Raw genomic sequence first — 25,013 nt, 5'->3', positions numbered from 1 at the left:
GGAAGGAGGATGGGAACAATAGCAGAATTATTTGGCTCATTGCTGTCACTATCTGTGGCTCCACCTACTGCTGGCGTGTGTTTACATTAGAGAGTGGTGAAGTCCCCCCCCCCAACCCTGTGTATTTCACAGCTCTTTCCCCCTCTAGGTGTTTATTCTCACCAGCATTGCTTCAATTTGGTTCTGTTTGTGTACATACCAGGTGGGGTCAGGACAACTTTGGAACATTCAAAGGACTCCAGTTGATGTGAAACTTGTTGAGCAAACAACACATCAAACAGTAGTATCTCATAACGACGTGCAGGATACATACCGGTATGCCTTTTGGATAATGTCATGTGAACATAGATTAGAAACACAGACCTGGAAACACAGTGAGTGTGCAGTAAACAGGAGTGTGAGCACAGCCTTGGTCTCCCTGCCTCCCATCCTATCAGTCTCAATAGGCACCAGCCACTGCTGCTAGGATCCAAGCCAGAGGACAGTCCCTTTAAGGTCCTCGACTTCTCAGGGAAGGGATGGAGCCTAGCAGGAATGATCTGGCCCCAGAATTAGAGGATCAAAGCTATCCTTTTGGGGAGCAAGCTGCTTATTCAGAGTTCTTTAGGGTGCTGCAACTAATTGGCTGATCCTGCAGCTTCCTGGGTTGAAGTTGGGACAGAACATACGCTTTCTGTCCCAATAATAATAATAATAATAATAATAATAATAATAATAATAATATTCACACTACATTGAAGAACAAAATCAGGTAGTAATGTTGGTCAAGCTCAGAGACAAAGCTTTTTTATTATTAGATACAGCCAGTGTTTAAAATGCAGGATGTAAATTACTGTGTTAAACAACAGTTACACTCATAATACATGTACTAAGTTTCTCCTAATATATAATCTCTGAATAATTCTCTCCGCTACCCCTGTAATATTAAGACATTTTAGTGGCCAATCTTTATTTTAATTTTATGGCCTCACCCATTTCCTTAGTTAATTTATCTATGTGTGTAACAAATCATGCTTGTCTCTGCAGTTTCTGATGAAGGGAAGCGAGAAATCTAAGACAACTTGGCCGATCTTTTTACAAGTAACTTTTTGCCTTGGTTTTTCGTAAGGAAAAACAGGCACTCACTGACCAGGATGGATACTTAGAAGACTGAGGAGGAATGCAATCTCATTTCTTCAATGGTCTTCATAGATAATCTTCTTGAGGAAGGGTCATCCTCCTCTAATAGCTTGGAAGAATTAATTGCAGCCAACATCTGCAGAAGGAACTGAAGCAGACAAACACAAGAATTATCACGTTGCCATGGCAATAAGCTACATAGGGGACTGTGACTTTTTCATGGTAAATCACAACTCAATTGTATTTTCTGTGGCATATTAGCCATTGTCTGATGACTACGTCAGTTGTTGCATCAATGTAAGGAACAAACTTGCTGTGTTAAAGTAAAATTGGTAACCAACTGAGACAGCTTTCACGGTGTGTGTGGTTGGATGGGTAAGCCAGTGTGGTCCAGTTAGTATTCTGTTGGTCTAGGGCAGCCTTGGCCAACCCAGTGCCTGCAACAAGTTTCGGACTACAACTTTTGCCAGCTTCACCTGAAGCTGATGTGAGTCCTAATCCAAAACATCTCGACGGCACCAGCCTGGTTTAGGGACTTAGGAAGTTTTCTTTAACATCTTGTGCTTTTCAGAGTCGTTGTAGCTCTTATGCTGGAGATCAGCTTGCAGCCACTGCCCTGTGCATGTGGAGCCCAGTTAGAGAACCTCAGAGGCAACAATAAACTTGAGTGGAAAGTCAGGAATGAGGAGACTTAATCAGGGCACAGCATGCTTCTCCTCTCAAACAACTACCGGTACTTATTTCTGATTTTTCTAACTGGGTTCTATGAGAACAGCCCCCTCTAAGTTCCAAGTTAGGTATAAACCTTTCCCCTTCCGTGCCACTTCGCTACAGATTCTCTCTCTCTCCCTTCACATGGAGTATTCAAAAGTTGTGACAGCCTCAAACAGTGCAAGATGTGCTTTATGACTTGATTTTGCTGAATGTATAAAAAACAGGCTCAAAAACGAAAGTAGTGCAAAGAGACAGGATCAATAGGGGGGGGAACGTATGTGGATATACCACACATTTCCAAGAATGATCTAAAACATTATTTATTCATGTTACAAGTAGATACCAGGTCGGGGGGAACGGAGGAAAGGTTTCCTTTTCAAATAAATGGGAGGAAAGCAAACACTTTTCTTGAACTCCTCTAGTTTAGCTTCATGCAGCTCCTTCAGGTTCTCGGATGAAGATCTGTTCAAGTCCTTTTCTCCAGTCTTCTTTGTCTTAGTTTTCCCTGTTAGATCGCCAAAGCATTTGGCTTTGCGAACAGCTTTGCCCTATCACATATAAATGTGCATTAATATGGTCACAGGGGAGAGGTTTGGAAAGGAACGGGGATGTTTTTGGTATCACATACCACCTTAGTTTCTAATGGTAAGATACCCATATACCATATCTACCATACTGAAGTGAAGTGGAGCATCCACACCAAAAATGTAGAAACCAGACCCGAAACCTTATCTGCATAAGAAAGCTGCTGTAGAGAATCACTTGCAGGATTAGGGAGTGTTAGGCAGAAATGAACACCTGAACGAGCATCTAAATGCAGCAGCCAACTATCTCTTTTAGGGAGATACATGTTGAAAGGCACATCACTGCCCACATTCTGGCACAACCAGAATATTGTGGGGTGGACAGGTTAGGTGCTTGCCTTGAGGCTTAGCTGAAGTGGGTACTAAGTTGAGCTGAGTCTTTATTATTGATTGATTGATTGATTGATTGATTGATTGATTGCCCTTCACCCTAAGGTTCCATTGCTACTTACAACATTAAAGCACAGTATTAAATCTTAAAATCACAAAATAAGGCGGGTGCTAAAAATATACACTTCAGGTGTAAACAGCCAGGATAAAGAGGTGAGACTTCAGCATTCTCTGGAAGCTGTATAATCAAGGTGCCAGACAAAGACGGAGTTCCACAGCTTAGGAGCTGCCACGGAGAATGCCCTCTCCTGAGCCATGTTTTCCCTCTGGGGGCAGAGGAACTACCAAGACTGCCCCTCTGCTCAGGGCTGGCCCAGGATGTTTAGTTGTTTCAGGCAAAACAGAAAATGTCACCACCTCTTCCTCTGCAGTGCCCCCCATGGGTGGGGATGAGGAGGAGGTGGGAGTGGTAGCCAGGTGCAGAGGTGGCATTCACCTCAGAAATTAGATCTGCCACTGAGGAAAGTGCCTCAGCTCACCTTGAGCAGGGGGGCGGCTGCCAGGACATTACCGAGAGGCAGCTCATGGACATTGCTAGTGAGGCCCGAGAGCAGGAGGCCCTCTTACACTGCTAGATTTTGCAGCCCAGTTTTGCAAGCCACTCACTTTGGCAGCCCTGCAAAACTGGCCACAGAGGAGGGGCCGCAGCCCTCCTTGTCCACTCTTTGTCCTCAGATTGGCCCTGGGCACAGTCTTCCAAGGATAAATAACTAAGGGGCTTTGTTGTGTTGTGTGCAGGTGTCATCTCCAAGAGGAAAGTTGCTCGCCTGCCTTCCCCCCACCTGCCACGAAGCACTACCACAACATTGTGAGTAATTATTCCAGTTGGTGGGTCCTTAACTTTATGGGAGCAGCACAATTGTTGCTGCAGAGGCAGACGGGTGGGATGTTGTCTTCAGGAACAGCCAGGGGCAGGGCAGTGTGTGTGTCAAATCAACCCATTGTGCCTTCGGGGCCCACAGGGACTTCTTGTTCTTCTTTGTGTTGGTTTTTTGTCTGCTTTGCAAAAATGATTGAGAATGTAATTTATTCTGCTTAGGGCTTCCACTCCTTTATAAACAGGCATTTTGTGACTTTGGGAGCTGCATAACAAGCAGAATGACGGCTGGCATAGCATAGTGCAGCCTTCCCCAACCTGGTGTTTTGGACTACAACTCCCATCAGCCCTAGTCAGCATGTGTCCAAAACAGCTGGAGGGCACAAAGCTGGGGAAGGCTGGCAAAGTAAGTCGGTTACACCAGTGTTTCCCAACCAGTGTGCCTCCAGATGTTTTGGGACTACATCATCCCTAGTTAGCAAAACCAGTGGTCAGGAATGATGGGAGTTGTAGTCCCAAAACATCTGGAGGCACACTGGTTGGGAAACACTGGGTTACACTACAATCCAGCAGGGATGGCAGTTAACCTGACACCCCATGGATTTTCCCAAATTAGGTGAAAAAAGATAGGAAACTCTCCACAAACACCCCATGTAAAAGCAGCTTAATGGGTGCAATTCCCATGAGAAAAAATGGTATTGCAAGGGATAGGGGAAGGTTCCCCCCCCCTTAATGGCTAATTTATATTCCACCTTTCCTCTTAACATAGTAGCGTTAGGTGTAAACAACATTTAAAAGACAATAATCCACAAGTAATTAATTAAAATAATTAAAACCAGAAACAGCATGGCAGGTAATAAAAAGGTCAGGTATTTTAAAATACCAAGGTTGAAGTTCCTCTGCCCTCGCTGCTGCAGCCACAGCCCACTTGCCCCCATCCCCCACATACACAGCTTTCAGTGCAAAGAAAAAGATATCAGGAGATCCAATCTACTAAAATGTTGGCTAAACCCAGCTCTAACCAAAAATTTAACCCAGGGTTGCTACCTCTTGAATACTTCTAATCTGAACTCAATTTGCAACTGATAGTTGGTGTTTTTAATGTGTTAATGGTTCTTAATTGTTGCAATATTTCTTATTCTCGCCATGAATTCTTAACTTTTATTGTTTTCTTGTTTTATTGCTTAATAGTGAGCAACATGGGCAGTTTACAATGAAATACGATACAGTAAAAAAAAAAATTACTCTACAAGAGTGTCATAAAATATATACAGGCATTCTCCATCTTAAAAATCCCGATTCAGAGAAACAGTCTTGGACCACCTTGCTTCTAAAAGCCAACAAAGCATGATAGCTGAACTGTCTTCATCAAGGAATTACCCCAACGCGGGTGCCACTACCAAGAAGATTGAGTCTTATGCCAGCCCACTGTGTGTGTGTGATCAGTGTTATCAAAGGCTGGTGAGAGAGCCAGGAAAACCAGGAGGGATGTTGCTTTTGCTATCTATCCCCTGCCAGAGGTCATCCATAGGCTTGACCAAGGTAGTGGCTGTCCCCAAATCGAACTGTGATAAGTTCCTGTTGTTCTTTGGATCAGCCGTGCAAAATTGTTTCCACCCTCCACTACTGTATACACTAAGGCCATTTCACACATTATGTTGCAACATACCCACATTTGTCGCCGCACATACATTTAGCAGAATACTGTTGCCGTTCATTGATCCTTATGAGTATACCCATACAATGCATGTGCTTGTGGCCGTTGTACCAACATTAGGTGCACACTTAGAATCACAGAGTTGGAAGGGACCCCAAGGGTTCCTCTAGTCCAACCCCCTGCAATGCAGGAATATGCAGCTGGCGTGTACGGGGATTGAACTCACGATTTTGGCATTATCAGCAGCACCAGGCAGGCTCTAGCCATGTGAGCTAACCTGACGGCCTTGCTTGGGGGCAAACTGCAGCCTAGAGTGCAAGGTGAAGTGGCACAGGGGGGTGGGGTGGGGGTGTGCAGCATCTCGGATAAATGGCCTCCCCTCCTGCCCCTTTTCCTGCAAATCACATCTTTTTGAGGGTGCTTTGCAAGAAAGAAGCAGCTTCCTGTCTAATGGGACATGTGGCTGCATTGTAACAAGTAGGGCAGGCTACTCTTTGTTTCCATATTACAGCCCTCCAATTTATTCCCTGCCAAATTCTGCATGCCTTCAGATACCAGCAGGTGTCCTGTTAATATCCTTTTGAGAAATGCATGGTTGGTCTTTTTTTTTTTTAATCACCGAAACAAACACAAAGGGTTATATTTAACTGAGCATTATGCAGAGTACACACACTGAATAAACACCGGGAATCTAAATGTATGTAGTCGTGTGGACTTGTATTATTTTGATGGTGTTTTTGTTTGTAGCTGCAAAATTTTAAATATTATTTTTAATACAGTATTGCATTTTAAATAGCTGTCACCCGCCCTGGGAACTTAGAGGGAAGAGTGGGTGATAGTAACTATAGTAATAGTATAAATTAATCAAGATAGCTAAGTTAGGCCCTCTAATTTCAGTGGGTGTACTCTGAGTAAAACTCAGGGGAAGAGTGAACCGATACAACACAAAAGCACCTAAAACACACTGGAACTGTTGCGCTCAGGTTCTGCTTGCGAGCTTCCTCTGGGCATCTGGTTGGCCTCCGTGAGAACAGGATGCTGGAGTAGATGGGCCTTTGACTTGTTCCAGTAGGGGTTTTCTTACATTGTTATAGTCTTATAAATGACAGCTCTTAAATAGGGAGAGGATTATGTTAGGCGATAGTTTGTACTGTATATTGTTTCAGAAAACCTGCAAAGTGTGTTTGGTCAGCAGTGAAACAAAAGGTAATGCGTAGGAAGAGCCAGTAAGTCCCTGGTTCAAATCTCTACCATTAATTAATTGATCTGATGGCCATTGGCACACCTCAGTCAGCATTAAGGGGATAATAAAACTGCCTTGCCCTTACAAGGTCAATGGGGAAACCACTGAGAAAATATATATCAAGCACGTTGAACACTCTTGTGCTATGTAAATGCTGCAAGTTCCCATACCATCTCAAATCATTATCTTATTTCTTCACACAGTGGATAGTTAAGCTATGGAACTCCCACGTGATAAAGTGAAAGCCACCAATTTGGCTAATTCCCTTCTGGGCAGCCTTCTGGGGGCCACATACCAGTGGTGGCCAGGGCCAGAGGCAAAGGGGGGGGGCAGAGCAATTAATGTAAATTTTACCTTTATACAATAGGCTACTCTACACACACACACACCTCTATCCTCCATCCAGACAAGCAGCAGTCACAAGGGCACGTTCTAGCTAGGCAAAAATACTCAAACGTGTGAAGCATAGCAGGTGAGGGGTGTGGCCTCAGGAGGGTGTGGTTAGATAGGGGTGTGGCCTTGGTAGAATCTCAAGGGCCAGACAGAGAGGACTGGAGGGCCACATCTGCCCCTTGGCCTGAGGTTCCCCACACCTGCTCTGGACCAAACCTATACAATCCATCAGCCATGCATGACGCCTGATTTTGCTGCATTGACTGCAAAAGCAAAGGGTTGTCAAGCACTAGTAAGTCAAGTTAGGCTTGGCAGGTCACACATGGTTGGGAAGGTTTGATGTAGCCACATAAAAATGCTGCCTCTACAAAGCTGCAGCAGCTTCAGTAATGATCTCTAGTTGTATCACGGACAATGGGATTTGCTCACCTGAGGCTTCCTGTAGCCTTTCCTTTCGAGAAATTGCTCAAAGGCGTAGATTGCATGGAACCCACTTCCCTCCTCCAGCTGCAAAAATAGATTTTACTAATTTCACACATGAAAGGAATGTTCAGACTCTATTTTTCACATATTCAGGTTTACCTATAATATCATTGCCCCTAGGGACCAGAGGCACACCGGCACACCTGGGTAATTTTCTTACAAATAAGGTAAACAAATTTTATGGTGCATTCTCCATTCACATATATTATTTTGTGTGTCAGTTTCTGAACTGCTGCTCATTCAGAAACTTTGGAACTGTTTACTTATACTTGTTCACTGCGACATCAAAAAGTACTGTTTCTATGAGTGAAAATCTTAGCCGCCGTGCATCAAATTCCACTTACTGAACTTTCATATCACTTGACAACACATCAGCTAGAGCCCTGCAGCTGTGCTGAGTGGCGAAATTCCAACCCACTCTGCCTCCCTCTATAAATAGGGAAATCCTGACATACCCAAAGACAAAATCCATGGCACCTCATGTCAGTTGTGAATGGCACAGGTGCATTCAAATTAGCACTTTTCATGCTTCCCAAAGGCCACCAGTAACTGCCTTTTGTCACACACAAAAGGAGTTCCTTGAATGCATGTGTCTATTCAAAACTCAGGTACCTAGGTAAAGGTAAAGGGACCCCTGACCATTAAGTCCAGTCACAGATGACTCTGGGGTTGTGGCACTCATCTCGCTTTACTGGCCGAGGGAGCCGACATTTGTCCGCAGACAGTTTCCAGCTTGCCCAGCATAGAACACTTATGGGCATTTTCATTACCTTTTGGGGCGGCTTCTTCTTCCTTAAGTCCATAAAGGATTGCAGACATACAGGGATTTCTTCCTCATCTCTGACTTTTTTCTTTTTCCATTTCTTGGGTGGAAGATACCAGGCTCCATATTTAATCTTGTCCCATTTTGGCAGAGGAGGTGTCTGATAGGCAAAAGAACAAGGGCACGGTATTAGGTGTTTGTGGCTTTGTTTTGTTTTTTTGCCATGTATGTCATTTCATAAATATTCATTTTGTGCTTACGTCTCACCATGATGGCATAAAAAATTACTCACCATTCATGCAGTCTTGTTGGTCTGGCATGCAACGGAGGCTGGTCCATTAGGGCAAGTGCAGGGGTTGCCCCACCAATGTCATCATTCTGCCCTCAGGCAACCCCCACCTGCTTGCCTTCCAACTTGCAACCAGCCCGTGGGATAGCCTTGCCTATTGACTTCTTCCTCTTTAGTCTTAGTGCTGCCCTTGCAGAGCTCAGCAGAGAGGAAGATGGGACAAAACTAGAATTTGTTGACTCTGGCTCTGCCTGTCCTTGACCTTGGCTTCGCCTACTGTTTGCCTCCTTGCCTTCCACTCTACCAGCCCCAACGAGCACTACCCACCTTCGCTGGTATGGATGGGGAAAATACTGGTGCAAAGCTAAGAGGGAGGGAAATACAATGTTTTGGAGAAATATGTCCCTTTTCTCCAAGGAGAGAACAGTCCGCAAATGTTCCTTTACACAGGGGAAATATCACAACATTAGGGAGCCACCTGCACTTTTGTAATATCCGCAACCTTGATTGCACCAATCCTTGCCCTCGCCTCAGACCTATTTGTGTGCCTAGAAAAGCAACCAAGGAGCAAACATTCTTGTGCCCAACAGGCTTGGAGGTTAAGGATCAAGAAAGGACGCAGGGGAAAACTGCAGACCATCTTAAGGGCCAAATTTCCATACATATTCCCACCAGTGGGTGGACATTTTCCTGGTATCTAATGAAGAGAATGGCCACCAGCCTGCAGATCTCTGCGAATGCAGTACTACAGAGTTCCCAGCAAGTGGCAATCAAAGAACACTGTTCTGAGTAGCAGAAATGCCAAACAATTCATCACCCTGGAATTTCGCTTGTGCATTCATGATGGCTTGTGATCATGACAGTATCAGGGCAGTTACAGTGGTACCTCAGTTTATGAACACAATTGGTTCCGGAAGTCTGTTCATAAACTCAAGTGTTCATAAACTGAAGCGAACTTTCCCACTGAAAGTAATGGAAAGTGGATTAATCTGTTCCAGACGGGTCCGCGGAGTACTCAACCTGAAGCGTACTTAACCCGAAGCATGGGTGTAATTGGTTCCGGAAGTCTGTTCATAAACTGAAGCGTTCATAAACTGAAGCAAACTTTCCCATTGAAAGTAATGGAAAGTGGATTAATCCGTTCCAGATGAGTCCGCGGCGTTCGTAAACCAAAAATTCGTAAGCCGAGGTGTTCATAAACTGAGGTTCCACTGTATATGCAATCTGGCTTTCAATGCTGTTTTGCATCTACAAAGGTTTCAGGGCAGTCGTACTGCTTTTTTTCCAAACACTGCATATCCTGTAAGTTCCTGTTGAAATTATTTTTGTAACACAAATGTTCTGGTTTATTTTTTTGTGCCACTTTTGTTGTGCTGTAGTGCAAGAGTGCCCCTCCAGATGGCAATAATATGGTAACACTGAGGAATAACACTGCACAATGATGTGTGGAAGCTCCAGTATAAATCCACCAGTGTACCATCATTGTGCCAACCACACTTTGCAAAATGGAATAATGACCCGAGGGGGAAGAGTTAAGCAAACACTCCTTTTCCCACCCATCCCACTGCCTTCCCACTTGCTCAAACTCACAGCCCACTGAAACTGGGAATTTCTTGCAATTTACCTTCATAGAGCTCCTGATGGTTTGCCAGTCTGGACGGCGCCCCTGGCATGCCTTCAGCTCTCCTGGGACGTTGTAAAGCTGCACAATTTTCATGGGGGCTGACTTGGATTCTGATTCGTAGCTCGTGTCAAACAATTTCATGATGGTGGCTTCATCAATTTTATACTTTTCAACTCCCTGGAATTAGAAGCCCAAGAACACTTTCAGAAGGCAGCCATTTCAGTCATTGCAAACACTCTCTAAGGAAGATAATTGTGGTGAGCTGCACATTTTAGCAGATGGGCAAGGGCCTGGAAAACTAGTTGTATCACCAGCTCTAATTGTCACAGCTTTTAGAGCTTTGTTTCGCCACTGTTAGGTCACACTGATTAATTGTGGGCATAAGACTGCAGTCTTTTAGGGTGCTCTACATTCACACATATAAGGGACCCAGGTGACGCTGTGGGTTAAACCACAGAGTCTAGGGCTTGCTGATCAGAAGTTCAGCGGTTCGATTCCCTGCAACGGGGTGAGCTCCCATTGCTCGGTCCCAGCTCCTGTCCACCTAGCAGTTCGAAAGCACATCAAGTGCAAGTAGATAAATAGGGACCGCTCCGGCGGGAAGGTAAACGGCATTTCCGTGTGCTGCTCTGGTTCGCCAGAAGCAGCTTTGTCATGCTGGCCGCATGACCCGGAAGCTGTTTGTCTGTGGACAAACGCCGGCTCCCTCGGCCTATAGAGCGAGATGAGCGCCGCAACCCCAGAGTCGGACACGGCTCTGACCTGATGGTCAGGGGCCCCTTTACCTTTACTACATTCACACATGCACTCAAACAACAGCAGGTTATTTCAGCAGCCAAGAATTGTTCCAGTCTGGTTCACATGGAGAAGCCATTTTCAATGGTGCCCAGTGATGGAAGTGTGGGACAGCTGTATTGAGGCAGCAGCGAGTGTTGAAATTTTGCACCCTTAACAATTTTGTGCTAGGGCAACCTCCCCTGTTCCCCCCCCCATGCTATGTCACTGCCCCAACATTCAAAATGCAGCCTGAAGTGGTGTAATATGGGGGGGGGACTTTACTTCTTGATTCTACTAGTCATCTGCCCTAGAGGAGATGACTAATGGGACCTGAACATGAAGTCACTCCGAAGATTTCATCAGATGACACTATGTCGCCCACCTTCCTGCCTCCAAACTATGTTGCTCCAGAGAGCACTCAAAATCACATGCAAAGAGGGGGAGAGACCACAAACAAACAAGTCATCAGAAGAGAAATAAGAATATAACCCTTCACAAAGCTCAGCTCTCCCTGGGAGACTGTTCCAGAATGTTATCTCTATTAATTTGGAGGAGGAAGCATCAGATCCTGTTAAATTATATACCAGAACTGGTTGAAAGTAAAACGTTTGTTCTATCCTTTCCCCTATTAACTTTTTTTTTAAAGTATTTATTAAAGTTTTTGAACATGTGTGAAATAAACAAATAAACAGACAACTACACGACAGAACTGTATGGCTCATGTTATGTAAGCTATTGTTTACGCATCTAAGTGCTCGGCTGTAATAAAGAAACAAGTGGGAAAATAGCTAAATTATACTGGCCCAAAGGCCCACATGTGTCTGAGTAGCAGGAACACTATGGATCTGCATTGCCTTAAAATATACAAATTATACGATAACCGATGTTCCAAAACCACATCATTTTGGGGGGCTCCACACAATGCTCTATTATATGCAGTAAGTTTTCCCCCCGCTAATGCTGAAGTGCAGACTTGAAACCACTAGCTCTACATCCTGCTGCTATTTTTAGGACCTCACAAGAGTGACCAGGTCATGATGCACGTGAATCGCACTGGAGAATTTCACTGATGTTGAATTAACAAGTTTCTCAGTTCCTCTTTCCTTTTGCTCTTTACTCTACAGCACAACAGAGATTAAGAAATGTGTCAAAGTTTCCCTAACTGTGTATTCTTGTATTCTGATTTCCGAAAGAGTGAACAATTCTCCTTCTATTCAGCATATTATTAATAGCTAAGGGTGCTTTCAGAAACCAAATGGGGGCTTAATATTGCAAACAAATGGTTCTAACACCCAATATTAAGGTTACTGGATTTTTATGCCAAAAGAGTAAATCTGAATTAAACGAGGAAAAATATGGACTGACATTTTGATGCCAAAGATGTTGTGGGGACGCTGCAAAAAATTGCATGTGTAAGAAGCACCCATCACACATTAACACTCTTCTGGAAACACAGCGGTTTGACTTCATCCCCAGAGGTGAACTCCATTGTCTCTCAAGACAGACGGATGTCAACAACAACAACAAGGACACTAAAATAAACATATTCATTATGCTTAGTGAGCTGGTGGTGCCCTATTTTGTGCTCAGTTTTAAATACTGCGCAGAGATTGGTCAAAGGGCTTTACATTTATGGAAGATGAACACAGAAACAGCTATCAGGTGGGATGCTGGGGGGAAATCCCTCACATAGCCATTTTCTACAAATATTCTGTGTTTTGTGGAAGTAGTCTGAATACACATTTTTCAGCCTGAAAACAAATGCAAATATGAATCAGACCACATCCACCACACTTCAGAATGTTGCTCTGTTTCAGGCATAGGCAAACTCGGCCCTCCAGATGTTTGGGGACTACAGCTCCCATCGTCCCTAGGACCAGTGGTCAGGGATGATGGGAATTGTAGTCTCAAAACATCTGGAGGGCCGAGTTTGCCTGTGCCTGCTCTATCTCTACAGGAAACTCAAGAGCTCATAGTTGAGTATGTTTAGCCTAGGGAAGGGGCAATTGAGAGGCGAAAGGAGAGTCATGTTCAAATGTTTGTAAAGTGTCATGTAAGCAATGGACTAAAGGAGCAATCCAAAACAAAGATGTGTCCGGATAAGGCGTCGTCAAAATAGTCAGAATGAGGGGGCTTTGGAATGCTAGCTCTGCAATGGGTCAGTGTGTCTGGCTTGTCCTGTATCCAGGATTCCGGCATTGCAAGGGGTTGGACTAGATGACCCTCAGGGTCTTTTCCAACTCTATGATTCTGTGACTTTCATGAAGTCCCCCACTCTGGATCAGCTGAACCCTTGATGGTTTTGCCCTGAAGTCTGCCATTGCACCTCTCTTAGCTTACCATTGAGCTGACCCACTCAACGAACTCCTTCGTTGCACGCTTGACATTCTCATCCAAGGGAGGAACGTAGGCTATTTGGGCTGCCTTTTCTCTCTCACTCACTTCTTTTTTACTAAACCATGTATAAGGGTTCTTGCTTTTAGGCGCCCACGGCCTAAAGAGAAATGAAAAATACATTGTGATCATCAAGTTTCTGTCACATGGAATCGATTACATTTCCCTCCCCCACACTGCATCTAATTGAGTGGGAAGGAATAACATAATGACAACTTTATTTACATATGTTACATGATTTCACCACAGTGGATAGTGAGGGGAATAATGTAACTTTTTGGTGGAAGAACAACTGCAGCGAAACAGAAACAATGCTGCAAGTGTTGAATATTGAGCATAATGGAAAATTATGCCTTCTTATATCCCTAATGGTGGCTCACAGAACAAATCCCTGCAAAACTTTCCCAGAGTTTCTTGTGCAGGATCTGGTACTGTAAATGATCTGGCTTGAGTCCTGCCTGCTACCATGGGCAGTGCCAGATTTACGTATAAGCTAAACAAGGTATAGCTTAGGGCCCCACTCTCTTGGGGCCCCCAAAAAAAAATTAAAGGAAAAAACGATGTATATTTCCAAAATATAAGATAAAAAACAAATAAAATAAAAACAACATACAGCAACAGTGTTTTGTGGTGTGTTACTTTGATAAATATACATATTTTGTTATGTGCAAATGGCTTTAGATTAGTTATTAGGTCGATAAATTACCATATAGCATATATTCAACACAAAAACAGCAACAATTTGTTGTTGACAAAGGACAGCTGAACATACTTAGGGTCTCATCAAACCTAAATCTGGCCCTGACCGTGGGATGCCAATTACCTTGTTCCCACATTAGTCATCAGAGTCATTTGGGTTATCTTATTTCCTTATGTGGAAATGCTATGAGTGCTGTATGGTAAAGAAAGATGTTGGCGAGAAGTCATCAGAATCACAGAGTCAGGGGAAAGGCAAGAAGAGCGAAATGAGAAGTGGCAGATTTTTTAGAGATTTATTGTGCCTTTGCAGTAGCTTTAGAGAAGGGAAACTCTTGCAACATTGCCTGCTTAGAGATAGGATCAGTTTCTACGGGTCGTGTCAAGTTCCCAGAGGCTGCTCTTAATGAGTGGCCAATAAAGGTCAAAAGGAGTAAATAAATACGGGCGTCAAAATAAGCTCTGCTCTGTTTATCTCTCTGTTGCATCTCTCTCCGATTACAGGGAAATAACCAAACTCTGTGCTTTCCATGTGGGTTTGCAAGGCAGATTCAAAAACTGGGATAGGCGCTTAGCATCTTGACAATCCCAGCTACCATTGCCAGATCCCAGAATGGATGAAGGTAGTCGCTGTCCAGGAGAATAACACCTTTGCTGACAACACCACAAGCATTCTTGATATGTAGCTTCCAGGAATTTGGCAGCTTGTTTTGTAGCCTGGGCTAAGTAGGGTGGGTTGGAGCAAGCTGACATATCCCTCAGCTACAAGACTGCCCTGTTAAGCCATATCTCCTTCCTCTGCTCCTTATGAGAAGATGAGAGATTGCATCATCGTTGTCATCATTTAAAGTGAGACATAGAAGCATCATACAGAATCGAATGTTTTGAGGCACACTTGACTAATCACGCAGAAAACCCAACAGACATAAAGCTGTTTCTAATGGTTAACCTCTAAGCGAATGCACTTCTGTATTTCATCTCCTTGATTACTGCAGATGGTGACAGCAGTCACGAAATTAAAAGATGCCTGCTTCTCGGGAGAAAAGCAATGACAAACCTAGACATCATCTTAAAAAGCAGAGACATCACCTTGCCGACAAAGGTCCATATAGTTAAAGCTATGGTTTTCCCAGTAGTGGTGTATGGAAGTGAGAGCTGGACCATAAAGAAGGCTAATCGCTGAAGAATTGATGCTTTTGAATTATGGTGCTGGAGGAGACTCTTGGGAGTCCCATGGACTGCAAGAAGATAAAACCTATCCATTCTGAAGGAAATCAGCCCTGAGTGCTCACAGGAAGGACAGATCCTGAAGCTGAGGCTCCAATACTTTGGCCACCTCATGAGAAGAGAAGACTCCCTGGGAAAGACCCTGATGTTGGGAAAGATTGAGGGCACTAGGAGAAGGGGACGACAGAGGACGAGATGGTTGGACAGTGTTCTCGAAGCTACGAACATGAGTTTGACCAAACTGCAGGAGGCAGTGGAAGACAGGAGTGCCTGGCGTGCTATGGTCCATGGGAGTCACGAAGAGTCGGACACGACTAAACAACAACAACAATTTCATCACACCCAGAGGCATACCTAGGCTCCCTTGTGTGCTTGGCAGTGCCTCTAAAGCTGGGAAAGACCATGCACCAGAAACACAAAGTTTGCTTTTTGCCATCTTTCTCACACTGCCAGTGATTTCCTCTTTCCTCCATGGGTCCGCTCTGTCCAGCCTCTCCTCCTCTTTTATTAGTCCATCTGTCTGAGTGTGCAGACAGGCAGACGGCCTCTTGGCCACCCTGAACCAGAGTGGAAAGCTGTGATTTCCATGCCCACTGGGCCTGTGCCTATGAGCGTAGGCAGGGGGGCAGCTTCCTCCCCATGAATTAAATAATAAAAAAAACTTAACTGATTGCATCACAGATAACTCAGATCTGCCCCCTAACATAAAGCCTGCCCCCTCCTAAAATAAATCCTGGCTATGCCCATGGTTGTGCCCTTGGTGAGGGCCACCCTAGCCAACCCCTAGGTACAATGAGGGGGGGGGGAGTATATGATTCCCTGCTAAATTTGCCTGTTTGCCCTCTGACAAAGAAATGACCAGTCCATAATTTCAATGTAGCTGTGAGAGACAGAATAACAACAGGGGGGGGGGACCCAGAAACCCAGAAGACAAAAGTCAGAGATTGATGTGCATTATAATGGCAATAGTCTTGTAGCCCAGTCCAGCCTTGTGCAGATCTACAATCTTGTCCCTGGCATCCTTGAACAGCTTCTTGGTCATGGTGGCTACTTTGGAATCTGCTGGATTGATTGCTTCTGTCAACAGGTGTCTTTTGTACAGGTACTGTAACGAGCTGGGGTTACAGGTAAAAACCTCTCCCTTACAGCAGGTGCCTCTAATCTCAGCTCGTTACATACACTGAATATACCTGGTAGCATGACATCTGGCTGGTTGATAGGGGATCAAATACTTCTTTCACTCATTATACAATAATGCACAACGATCTCTGACTTTTGTCTTCTGGGTTTCTGGGGTTTTCCCTGTTGTTATTCTGCCTCTCACAGCTACAACCTACCATTAAAATTATGGACTGGACATTTCTTCGTCAGAGGGCAAATGGGCAAATTTAGCAGGGGATCAAATACTTCCCCCCCCTCACTGTATGGCCCTGGTCACACCACAGTCCATTTCAAAGGAGCAGAAGCTTCAAAGTCGCCCCAGAGTTAACAGGAGATCAGTTTAGGGGAGTATTCTTTCGCATTACCCATTTCACCTCCTGCAATACTCACGGGGTTACTTGGCTGAAGTCTGTCTCTGACTTTTTGTCATACTGCTGCAGCCGATACTGAACCGTAGGGGGATTCACTTCCGTTTTGCTATAGTCAGGTGAGCCTCTGGCCAGATGCATTTCAGGGTCTAAGAGTTTCACGACATCCTGGAAAATCTGTGGGTAAAGCAAAGGGAAGGTGAGGCCTCGGAAATGTTGCTGCAGAACCCCAGACTTGGCCTTGCAATTACATATACATATCATGTGTATATTTAATCTCACAGCTTCAGGGATATGATTTTGAACAGTTGGGGGTTGAGTCTTGGTCCTTGCTAGGGATGCACAAATCTGTCAATTTCGATTTCTCTCAGTTTCTCATTCTCCAAAGTTTGAATTCACTTAGCCACATTTCCACATCAGTTTCCTTTTTGTTTTTTAAAAGTATAACAGGATTTTAGTGCGACTTTCTAATAGCGTATATGCTTGGATGTAATGTTCCCTAACATAATGCACCCTAATATAATGCATATTTGTATGTTTTCTCCTACACATGCCTTCTTATGAACACAATATACTGCTATATACATGTTACTGCAAAATCTGAACAATTTTCTGAAGAAGGCTGTGTTTCATTTAGCAAATTGCTTCAGAATGTGCCAATTAGGTAGGCTCATTTTTAAATGCAAACAAAATCAATTCGCACCCTGCCTCCCTATAGCTCTTGTATAGCTTTACAGCCCTCTCCCAACCATTAATTTGTTTGCTTAAAAGATTTCTAACTTGCTCTTCAGTGGCATTTCTAGGGTGCCTTATAAAAGTAAGATAAAATACAATAATAAAATATGTTTAAAAAGCAAACTGAAATACATTAAAGAGCCTGGGGGAATAAAAACATATTAGCCTGGCCCTCGATAGGTAACAGTGTTGGTGCCTGGCAGGCCTCTTGGAGGAGGGAATTCCACAAAAAGGGTTTGCAACGGCCAAAAATACTCCGTCTCTGATTGCCACTACTCTTGTTACTGATGCCAAGAGTACCTGGAGGAAAGCCTCTGAAATTACCTGAATATATGGGTACATTGGTATAGAAACAGACATTCCTTCAAGTTCCGGAGTACATTATTTCCCTCAATAGATACATATGTTGTAAAGGCAAATCAACTTTTAATGCATCTACCCATTTTAAAAAATACCGTGAGTTTCTGTGTAAGCTTTCCCACAGTCTTTTTGATACCAGAAAGTGATTGAAGCAAATGTTTGGTGCGGTTTAACGCAAAGAGTTAAAGTATTTCCCCCCACTCTTTCCTTGGCTATACTTTGGTCAAAAAGCGAGAATGGGAAATGTGAAATTAAGAGTCAAGGAACCTGAATCTCCCCCTTGTGATTGAATGTGTATTGGTGGAAACTTGTCGATTATTATTATTATTTTACCTCTGGGGGCAAACTTTCCTCCAGATGAGGATAAAGGGCAAGTGGATGTTGGGCCAGGCATTGCTCAGTCTGTGCAATGTACTCCTTCTTGGCTCTCTGAGAAGCACTGAGCTTGGAGAAAACGATGTCGCTTCTGGTCTGCAGTCCTGTGTCTGTATACGGCACGAGCTGCGAAGGACCTGGCTTTTTGTACTCTAGAATTACTGGCACGGGCCCCTTTTTGCCTCGGATGATGATGTTATCAGAAGGGGGAGGGTAGCCATTTCGGAAGTCATCCAGGCCACTTTTCAAAAACCTCCATCGCTGGCCATTGAGGGCATCGGAAAACTTCTCTTTGTTAGTGACGCGCTCTTGAAAGCACTTGGTAGCCAATCTCTGCTTATACCTGAAAGCAAAGCATTATGGTCAGCACCTGAAGCAAATCGGTCCCAGCCTGGATACCCCAGACCAGGCATCCCCAGACTTTGGCCCTCCAGATGTTTTGGACTACAATTCCCATCATCCCTGACCACTGGTCCTGTTAGCTAGGGATCATAGGAGTTGCAGGCCAAAACATCTGGAGGGCCGCAGTTTGGGGATGCCTGCCCCAGACTGTGCTAGAAATCAACTGGAGACTCTCAAGTGGCATAGTGGGTCATTGGGTCTGGCTGATAACCAGAAGGTTGGTGGTTCGAGCCCATCTAGGGATGGCTGTGGGCAGCATTGCATTGCATTGCATTGGGTTCCAACTGTACAATTCTATGATTCTTTGATTCTATGGGTTTCCCCACAGTATTCACCTGAGCCATTCCACCACAGTTATTTTGTGTTCTGCTCAGAATTCTAGGTGGAATTCAGTCATATACCGGCAAACTAATGAATCACCCTACTCAGAACATTTCAGAGAAATATTCAACTTTTACCTAGTCATTAGCTGCCATTATTACTGGATAGGCCAGTAATCTAGTAACAAAAGGCATCAACCCTTTTCTGAACAAATATTAGGTCTCCCTATCCTGGTCTTGTTTTTTTTTAAGGCTAAACATTTTCCTGCTAAAATAAAAAGAAATTAAGAAACAGGTTAACAAATACATGGTTGGTTAAGTTAAAGCACAAGTTGTTTCCTCTTTACTGAAACCAGCCCCCTTAAAGAGAAACAGTTAAAAGTTAACCCCTTTTGCAATTTCTGTTCAGACCACCAATGTGAACAATACAAAAATACAAGGTTCAGGAGCATCACAATTCTTCAGGCTCCGAACCCCGTTTGCTGCTCAACGAAGCACAAAAATCTCAGAGCTCACATGGTTCCTCTAGTACCCATAAGGTTATGAGTTTCATTGACATGGTTAAACCAGGGATATGAGAGTCCCACTTTGTGACATCAGAGCTGCATTGTGGAAAGAGGTATTGACATAAGATAGTTCAATTTGTCTTCACTCCTTCCGGACAGGAAAATACTCAAAAACATGTTTCTTGCTGTCCTTAAACACTCACAAAATAATCACTGTCGTTACACTCCTTTGTGAAGTCACATTTCTGGTGAGTAAATAGTCGGGGAGGAAATAGGCTTTATGCAGTGCTTTTTTTCCTTTAAAAAATGTTTAGGGGTACTCTCATTTTGGCTGCTCCCCCTCCACCTTGTCCCCTTCCTTCCCCCAACGCTTCCCAGGACGGGAAGGCCCTTGGCGATGCCGATGGCAGAGTTGGCTTGAGCGAGGAGAGACAAGTGCTCACCAGCTGACTCTAGCCTGGCAAGAGGAGGAGGAGGAGCAGGGAGAATGACGGAGCTCCGGTCTGCGCTGCTACTGCAGAGACAGCTGGCATGTCGGTCCATTAGTCGGGGCAACACAAAATGTTTAGGGGTAGCACTGGCTGTATGCCAGATCCTTCTAACCCCTCGATCCAGCAGATATAAAGCAGGCTAACTTCCTGTTTTGAGATGACCAACTGAGTGATGGGCAATTAAGAGAAAGGAAAGGGCGCTCGGTGTGAGATGGCAAATGTATGGGGCACCCTTCCAACTCAGAGAGAGAGGGACCTAGAAGTAAAGCAGCAAGCTGGAAAGAGAGTCAGAGCAACTTTGAGAGCAATGCTTGATTCCTCTTTGAATCCAAGTCTGTGGCTTTGGGAGAAACAAGACCTTTTTGGGGTGTTGATGCTGTGAACCCCTCCCTCAGAGGCTCAGGTTGCATATATGTGTAAATAAACCATTCATCATAAAGGCACCACAGTCTCCACTGTGCCTCATTCCCAAAAGGAAACACAGACCCTTGGTAAGCATCTGGAACACCTGGGATCTCATAACGCCTGGAGAGTGGAGTGGTGTACAACAGCATTTAAAATATTTTAGGCCTTTTTAGTGTCGAACATTTGTAAGGCAGCTTCCGTTATAGAAACAAACCAGTCACAATCAAACATTATGCATAATCAAACGCAATCAAACGTTGAGTCTCTGTGTGTATTGCACACACACACAGAGAGAGGGGGGGTGTAGCTAGGCCTGCAGTCATAACATTTTACACCAGACCAACCAGCAGCTTAAAGATGATACACACTGTTCCTAACACCATTGTAATGTAACTCTTCAGGCATATTGCACAGTACAAAATAACAAGATATAATCCTCTACTCATGTCCATTTGGCTTAAGCCCAACATTTATCTATAGCTAGAGGGTATGTGCATGTGTGCAAGGTAGGGTTGCCATATGTCCGGGAAAACCTGGACATGTCCTCTTTTTTGGAGGGGGAAACATGCCCATCCAGACAGATTTTTACATTTTAAAAGAAATGTTTGGTTTTTCAGGGCTCGGGCTCAGGCGGGGGCTGCTCTACACGTTGAGGCTGCTGCCAGCCCGAGCCGGAGAAAGAGGCACACAGGAACGGCAGCTGTAGATTTGCTGTCTGGAAATGCTTTTACTGTATGCTTTTCTGTTTTTCTTGCTGTAAACCACCTTGATTTGTCCTTACGATATAGCAGTATACAAATAAATTTAATAAATCGAATAGGGAACTTCCCAACTAGTGGAACCGATGCCTGAGCACCGTCGGGAAGTAAGCATCTCTTAAATTGTTCTGGAATAACTTGTCACGCCAGCTGCTCATCATCACAATACAAGCATTTGGATCCCTGCAGAAACACATCTCATTCAGTTCCGCGGAGTACCCACTCCTTGGCTCACCCTGGGGGGAAGTTCATGGTGATGGATGCAAGGGCTCTTGGTATTGTGGATGAGATGAGGGCTCAGCTGCAAGCCTCTGCTTCTCCTTTGGCCAGGCAAGGCAGAACAAAGCAGCGCTGTGAGCCTCTAACTTCCAGCAACCAGTTCAAAGCCAACCATTCATTCATTCATTCTTGGGCTGGAAAGACTCTGGTTGCCAGGAGACAGTGGTGGCCAAGCTGTGGCAACAGTTGGCGGACTAACTGCCACAAAGGCTCTGGCTTACATTCTCTGAGCTAGTGTTGAAGCTAATTCCCCTCTTCCCCATATTCTCTCCTGCAAAATTTGGTGCTAAACGTTCCCTAGATATTGTGGCAAGTGGGGAGGACGTGGTAGAGGTGTGTAAAATTAAGCACGGTATGAAGGAAGGAGATAGAAGGTATTCCCCCCTCATAATACTAGAACTTGGGGGCATTCCGCTAAGCTTAATGTTGGCAGGCAAAAGAAAGCACTTATTCACACAGCACACAGCTAAGCTATGGACTGGCTGGATGCTGAGGAATGGTGGGAGGCACCAGCTAGGGAACCCCCAGGGAAAGAAAGCTCGGAGCCAGGGAACTGGTGGTAGGATGACGATGAGTTGTCAGAGGGAAAAGAAGGGGAAGACTGGGGGGAAGAGGTGTCAGAAGCTGAAGAGGCAACAGGGTTTAGTGAGCAGGAAGCGTCTGTGCCAGAGAGCAGTCCAGACTCAGAGGCTGGAGAGGAGGCAGACCAGGAGACAGAGATGAGGCAGGCTGCTGGAAAAACCAGGGAGTCTTCCCCTCCTGCTGCAACCAGCTCCTCCCCTCCCTACTTGTCTCCCAGAAAACACAGAGAAACGAAGAGGGCAGAGCAAAGAGAGGCAAGACAAAGGAGCCTTAGGCTGCTGGGAAAGGAATCTGGGGAGGAGCCTCACTGAAGCAAGACCTGAGCCACTGTGCTCACTGTGCAGATCCTGTTTTGCTCATAAAGAGTTAACTCCAGCTTGCTTGGTGTGATTTACTGCTGGCTTGCTCCTGTCAGTTATGCACATTTGTGACATTTCACTTACTTTGCATGATGTAGTCTGCAATTTGTAATGAGTTATGCAAGGAGTTGTGCAGGACAAAACTGGAAATCTTGTTCCACTACCCCTGTGGTGTCTTGAGACCTTAGCAGACATTACCCACATATTTTCAAGCATATTTTGCACTTCGATGTATATTCTCAGGAAGATGGATGCTATGCCCAATACCACATTCTGGATTGTAGTTTTCTTCTGTTTCTGTAGAATGGTAACCTACACAGAGGCCCGATTATGCATGTATGCTCTTCAATTGATGCTGAAATAATTCCATATCTCATCTGCTAACAGGTTCTTCTACTCTGTATTATTGTACGCTGCTCAGGTTGATATACTTGAGCTGCCAGTTTCGCAACCAGAAGTTGCCTGTAGGTGTTAACAGTGAAATAATGCAAATGATAGGTGAAAAGGGAGGAGTTTTTTATAGAAAGTATCATTAAGGAGTTTTCCCTGCACATCTGGTTTCCTGACTCTTAAATCTAACGCACTTCATTATTACATACTGTACTCTTACACAGAATTAAGTCACACAAAACTCAGCTGGAACTTTTCTGAATACTGTAAAGATGACTAAGATTTATCTGTGGTCTTCTTTGCCCCCTTTGGACTAGCATAAGGCATCGAGGTCAGTTAGTGGCTATGAAAACAGCCTCTGAGCCAGGCCTTTGTCTTCTCAATAAAGTTCCCCTTTGTGAAAATGGTTCCACTGCCACCCACAAAGAATTGCTGCTCTCAACTGTGTTAAAAGAACTGTAACTTTAAGCATGTGTACTCGAGTTTGCTTTTTCCTCCCCCCCCCATTCCTTTTTCCTTGTGTGTCACGTCTTTTCAGATTGCAAGACTTGAGAGCAAGGGCCGTCTAAATACCGATTTCTGTATGCCATCTTTTGTCCAAACAATGGGGTATAACTTCTGTAAGTAGATAAATAAGAAGTAGTTGGCAGCAATAATATTAAAAGGGACAGGACACACATGGCAGATGGCGAGGCTGAGGCAACAAAGAGAGGGGCTTGTCTAAAACTACCTAATAAAAGTGGCTGAGATATTATTTGGATTAGGTACTTCATAGCTCCTAGTCTTAAGCACTATATTATATATTGAGAATATAGGCACCCCCTGTATTCCGGGCCCGCACGCGTAAGTGAAATTGCATAAAGTGGGGTGCACCCTCTAAACACCTTTTAAACGCCCTCTCTGCCACTCTCCAATTCATACCAAAAATACCGTCTCCAAAAAATATCCACAACTAGAATTGAAGCTCTGGGGCCAGCAGGAGGCTGGAGGATGTACAGGGAAGTGGCTGCTGAGCTACCCTGCACATCAGCTATTAGGCGGGGAGGCTGAGCAGCGTAAACAAATCCCAGTGTGCCTCTGGTCTCTTTGGGGCTTCCTCCGCCCACAATGACATCCTCTTCGGGCTCCGGGGAAGATTTCCTTGCAAACAAAGAGGACTCTCCAGCGCTCTCTCTCTCTCTCTCTCTCTCTCGCCATTTCCAGCTTTGAATCAAATTATTTTATGATTTCCCAGCGTCCTGCATATATGTGGTTGTGCACGTAAGTGGGTGGGGGGGAACGCCTGTATAAGAACCATGCTGGGTCCTCCCAAAGGCCTAGCTAGTTCAGCATTCTGTTCTCATAGTGACCAACCAGATGCCTATGGGAAACCTACAAGTTTTACATCAGTGTTTGCTTTTCTTGTTTAGTAGAGACTGAGCTGAGCACAAGGCACTCCTGTGATAAGGGATGCAATGTGCGGAGGATTTATATTCGTGTCTCTTCACATGTATGCTGAACTCATTATCTATTCTATCTGTACCTCTGCCTCATCAAAACAGCAATTTAAAAAATGAAGAGACTTGCACAAACCCTTTCCACACTGCAGTTGGAGCCTGGATGTGGCATGTGGATACATGTTTGTGAATAAAACCTCTAACGTCGCGCCTTCAGATGTCGGTATCTGGCTGCCAGCAATCTCACCCACATATTAAAGAGTGACTCTCCCAGGCTGCAACACGAAATAAGTCTGCAAGCTTGGAAATGTTCACTTGCCAACAAGGTGCATCAAACTTAGTGGAGCAGACATCCAATGAAAAATGCGCACTAGAGTCTGGCTCTACTTATTTCATGCAGCACACACCGGTTGCAAGGGTGAGTTAGGCGCAGGAAGCAACATGCTAAAAAATGGCAATGTAAAGGCCTTTTATTTCAAAAGAAAACAAGACATAAGCCGTTTTGGTTCTGCTAATCTCAGAATATTTATTAGGGGAGCTTATCCTAGTGCTGAACAATTCTGTTGAGCAAAATTAATATCCAGACAGGATTTATGGCGACAACTGAGAACAGGTGCGCCATGCACATATAAAATTATCCCATGCTGCCTTCATCCTTCTTGAGTGCTCTATTGGAAGGCAATGTCAGCTCCATTGGTGACGTGGGCTTTTCCTAGCATTGGGACTTCTGGACTCCCTCAGGAGGTGGTAGACTCTCCTTCCTTGGAGTTTTTTTGAGGTTGGATAGTCATCTGTTGGGACGTGGGTGACGCTGTGGTCTAAACAACAGAGCCTAGGACTTGCTGATCAGAAGGTTGGTGGTTCGAATCCCCGCGACAGGGTGAGCTCCCGTTGCTCGGTCCCAGCTCCTGCCAAC

The 25,013-nt window shown here is 44.6% G+C and overlaps 1 protein-coding gene across 1 annotated transcript; it reads right to left on the bottom strand.

Annotated features, from left to right (window-relative positions):
- Positions 1-719: 719 nt before the first annotated feature.
- Positions 720-19,940, bottom strand: FAM47E (family with sequence similarity 47 member E). Its single transcript, XM_060279122.1, has 8 exons — positions 19,744-19,940; positions 18,128-18,512; positions 16,722-16,876; positions 13,194-13,347; positions 10,077-10,253; positions 8,171-8,323; positions 7,347-7,424; positions 720-1,267 (listed from the first exon to the last, which is right to left on the bottom strand). The coding sequence occupies exons 1-8, from the start codon at positions 19,938-19,940 to the stop codon at positions 1,142-1,144; spliced, it is 1,425 nt and encodes a 474-aa protein (XP_060135105.1). The 3' UTR covers positions 720-1,141.
- Positions 19,941-25,013: the final 5,073 nt, after the last annotated feature.

This window comes from Zootoca vivipara, chromosome 9, assembly GCF_963506605.1.
Source record: "Zootoca vivipara chromosome 9, rZooViv1.1, whole genome shotgun sequence".
In the NCBI taxonomy this organism is placed as follows: domain Eukaryota; kingdom Metazoa; phylum Chordata; class Lepidosauria; order Squamata; family Lacertidae; genus Zootoca; species Zootoca vivipara.
Note: the sequence above shows the minus strand (reverse complement) of the source record. Positions and strands in the feature narration are given on the sequence as shown.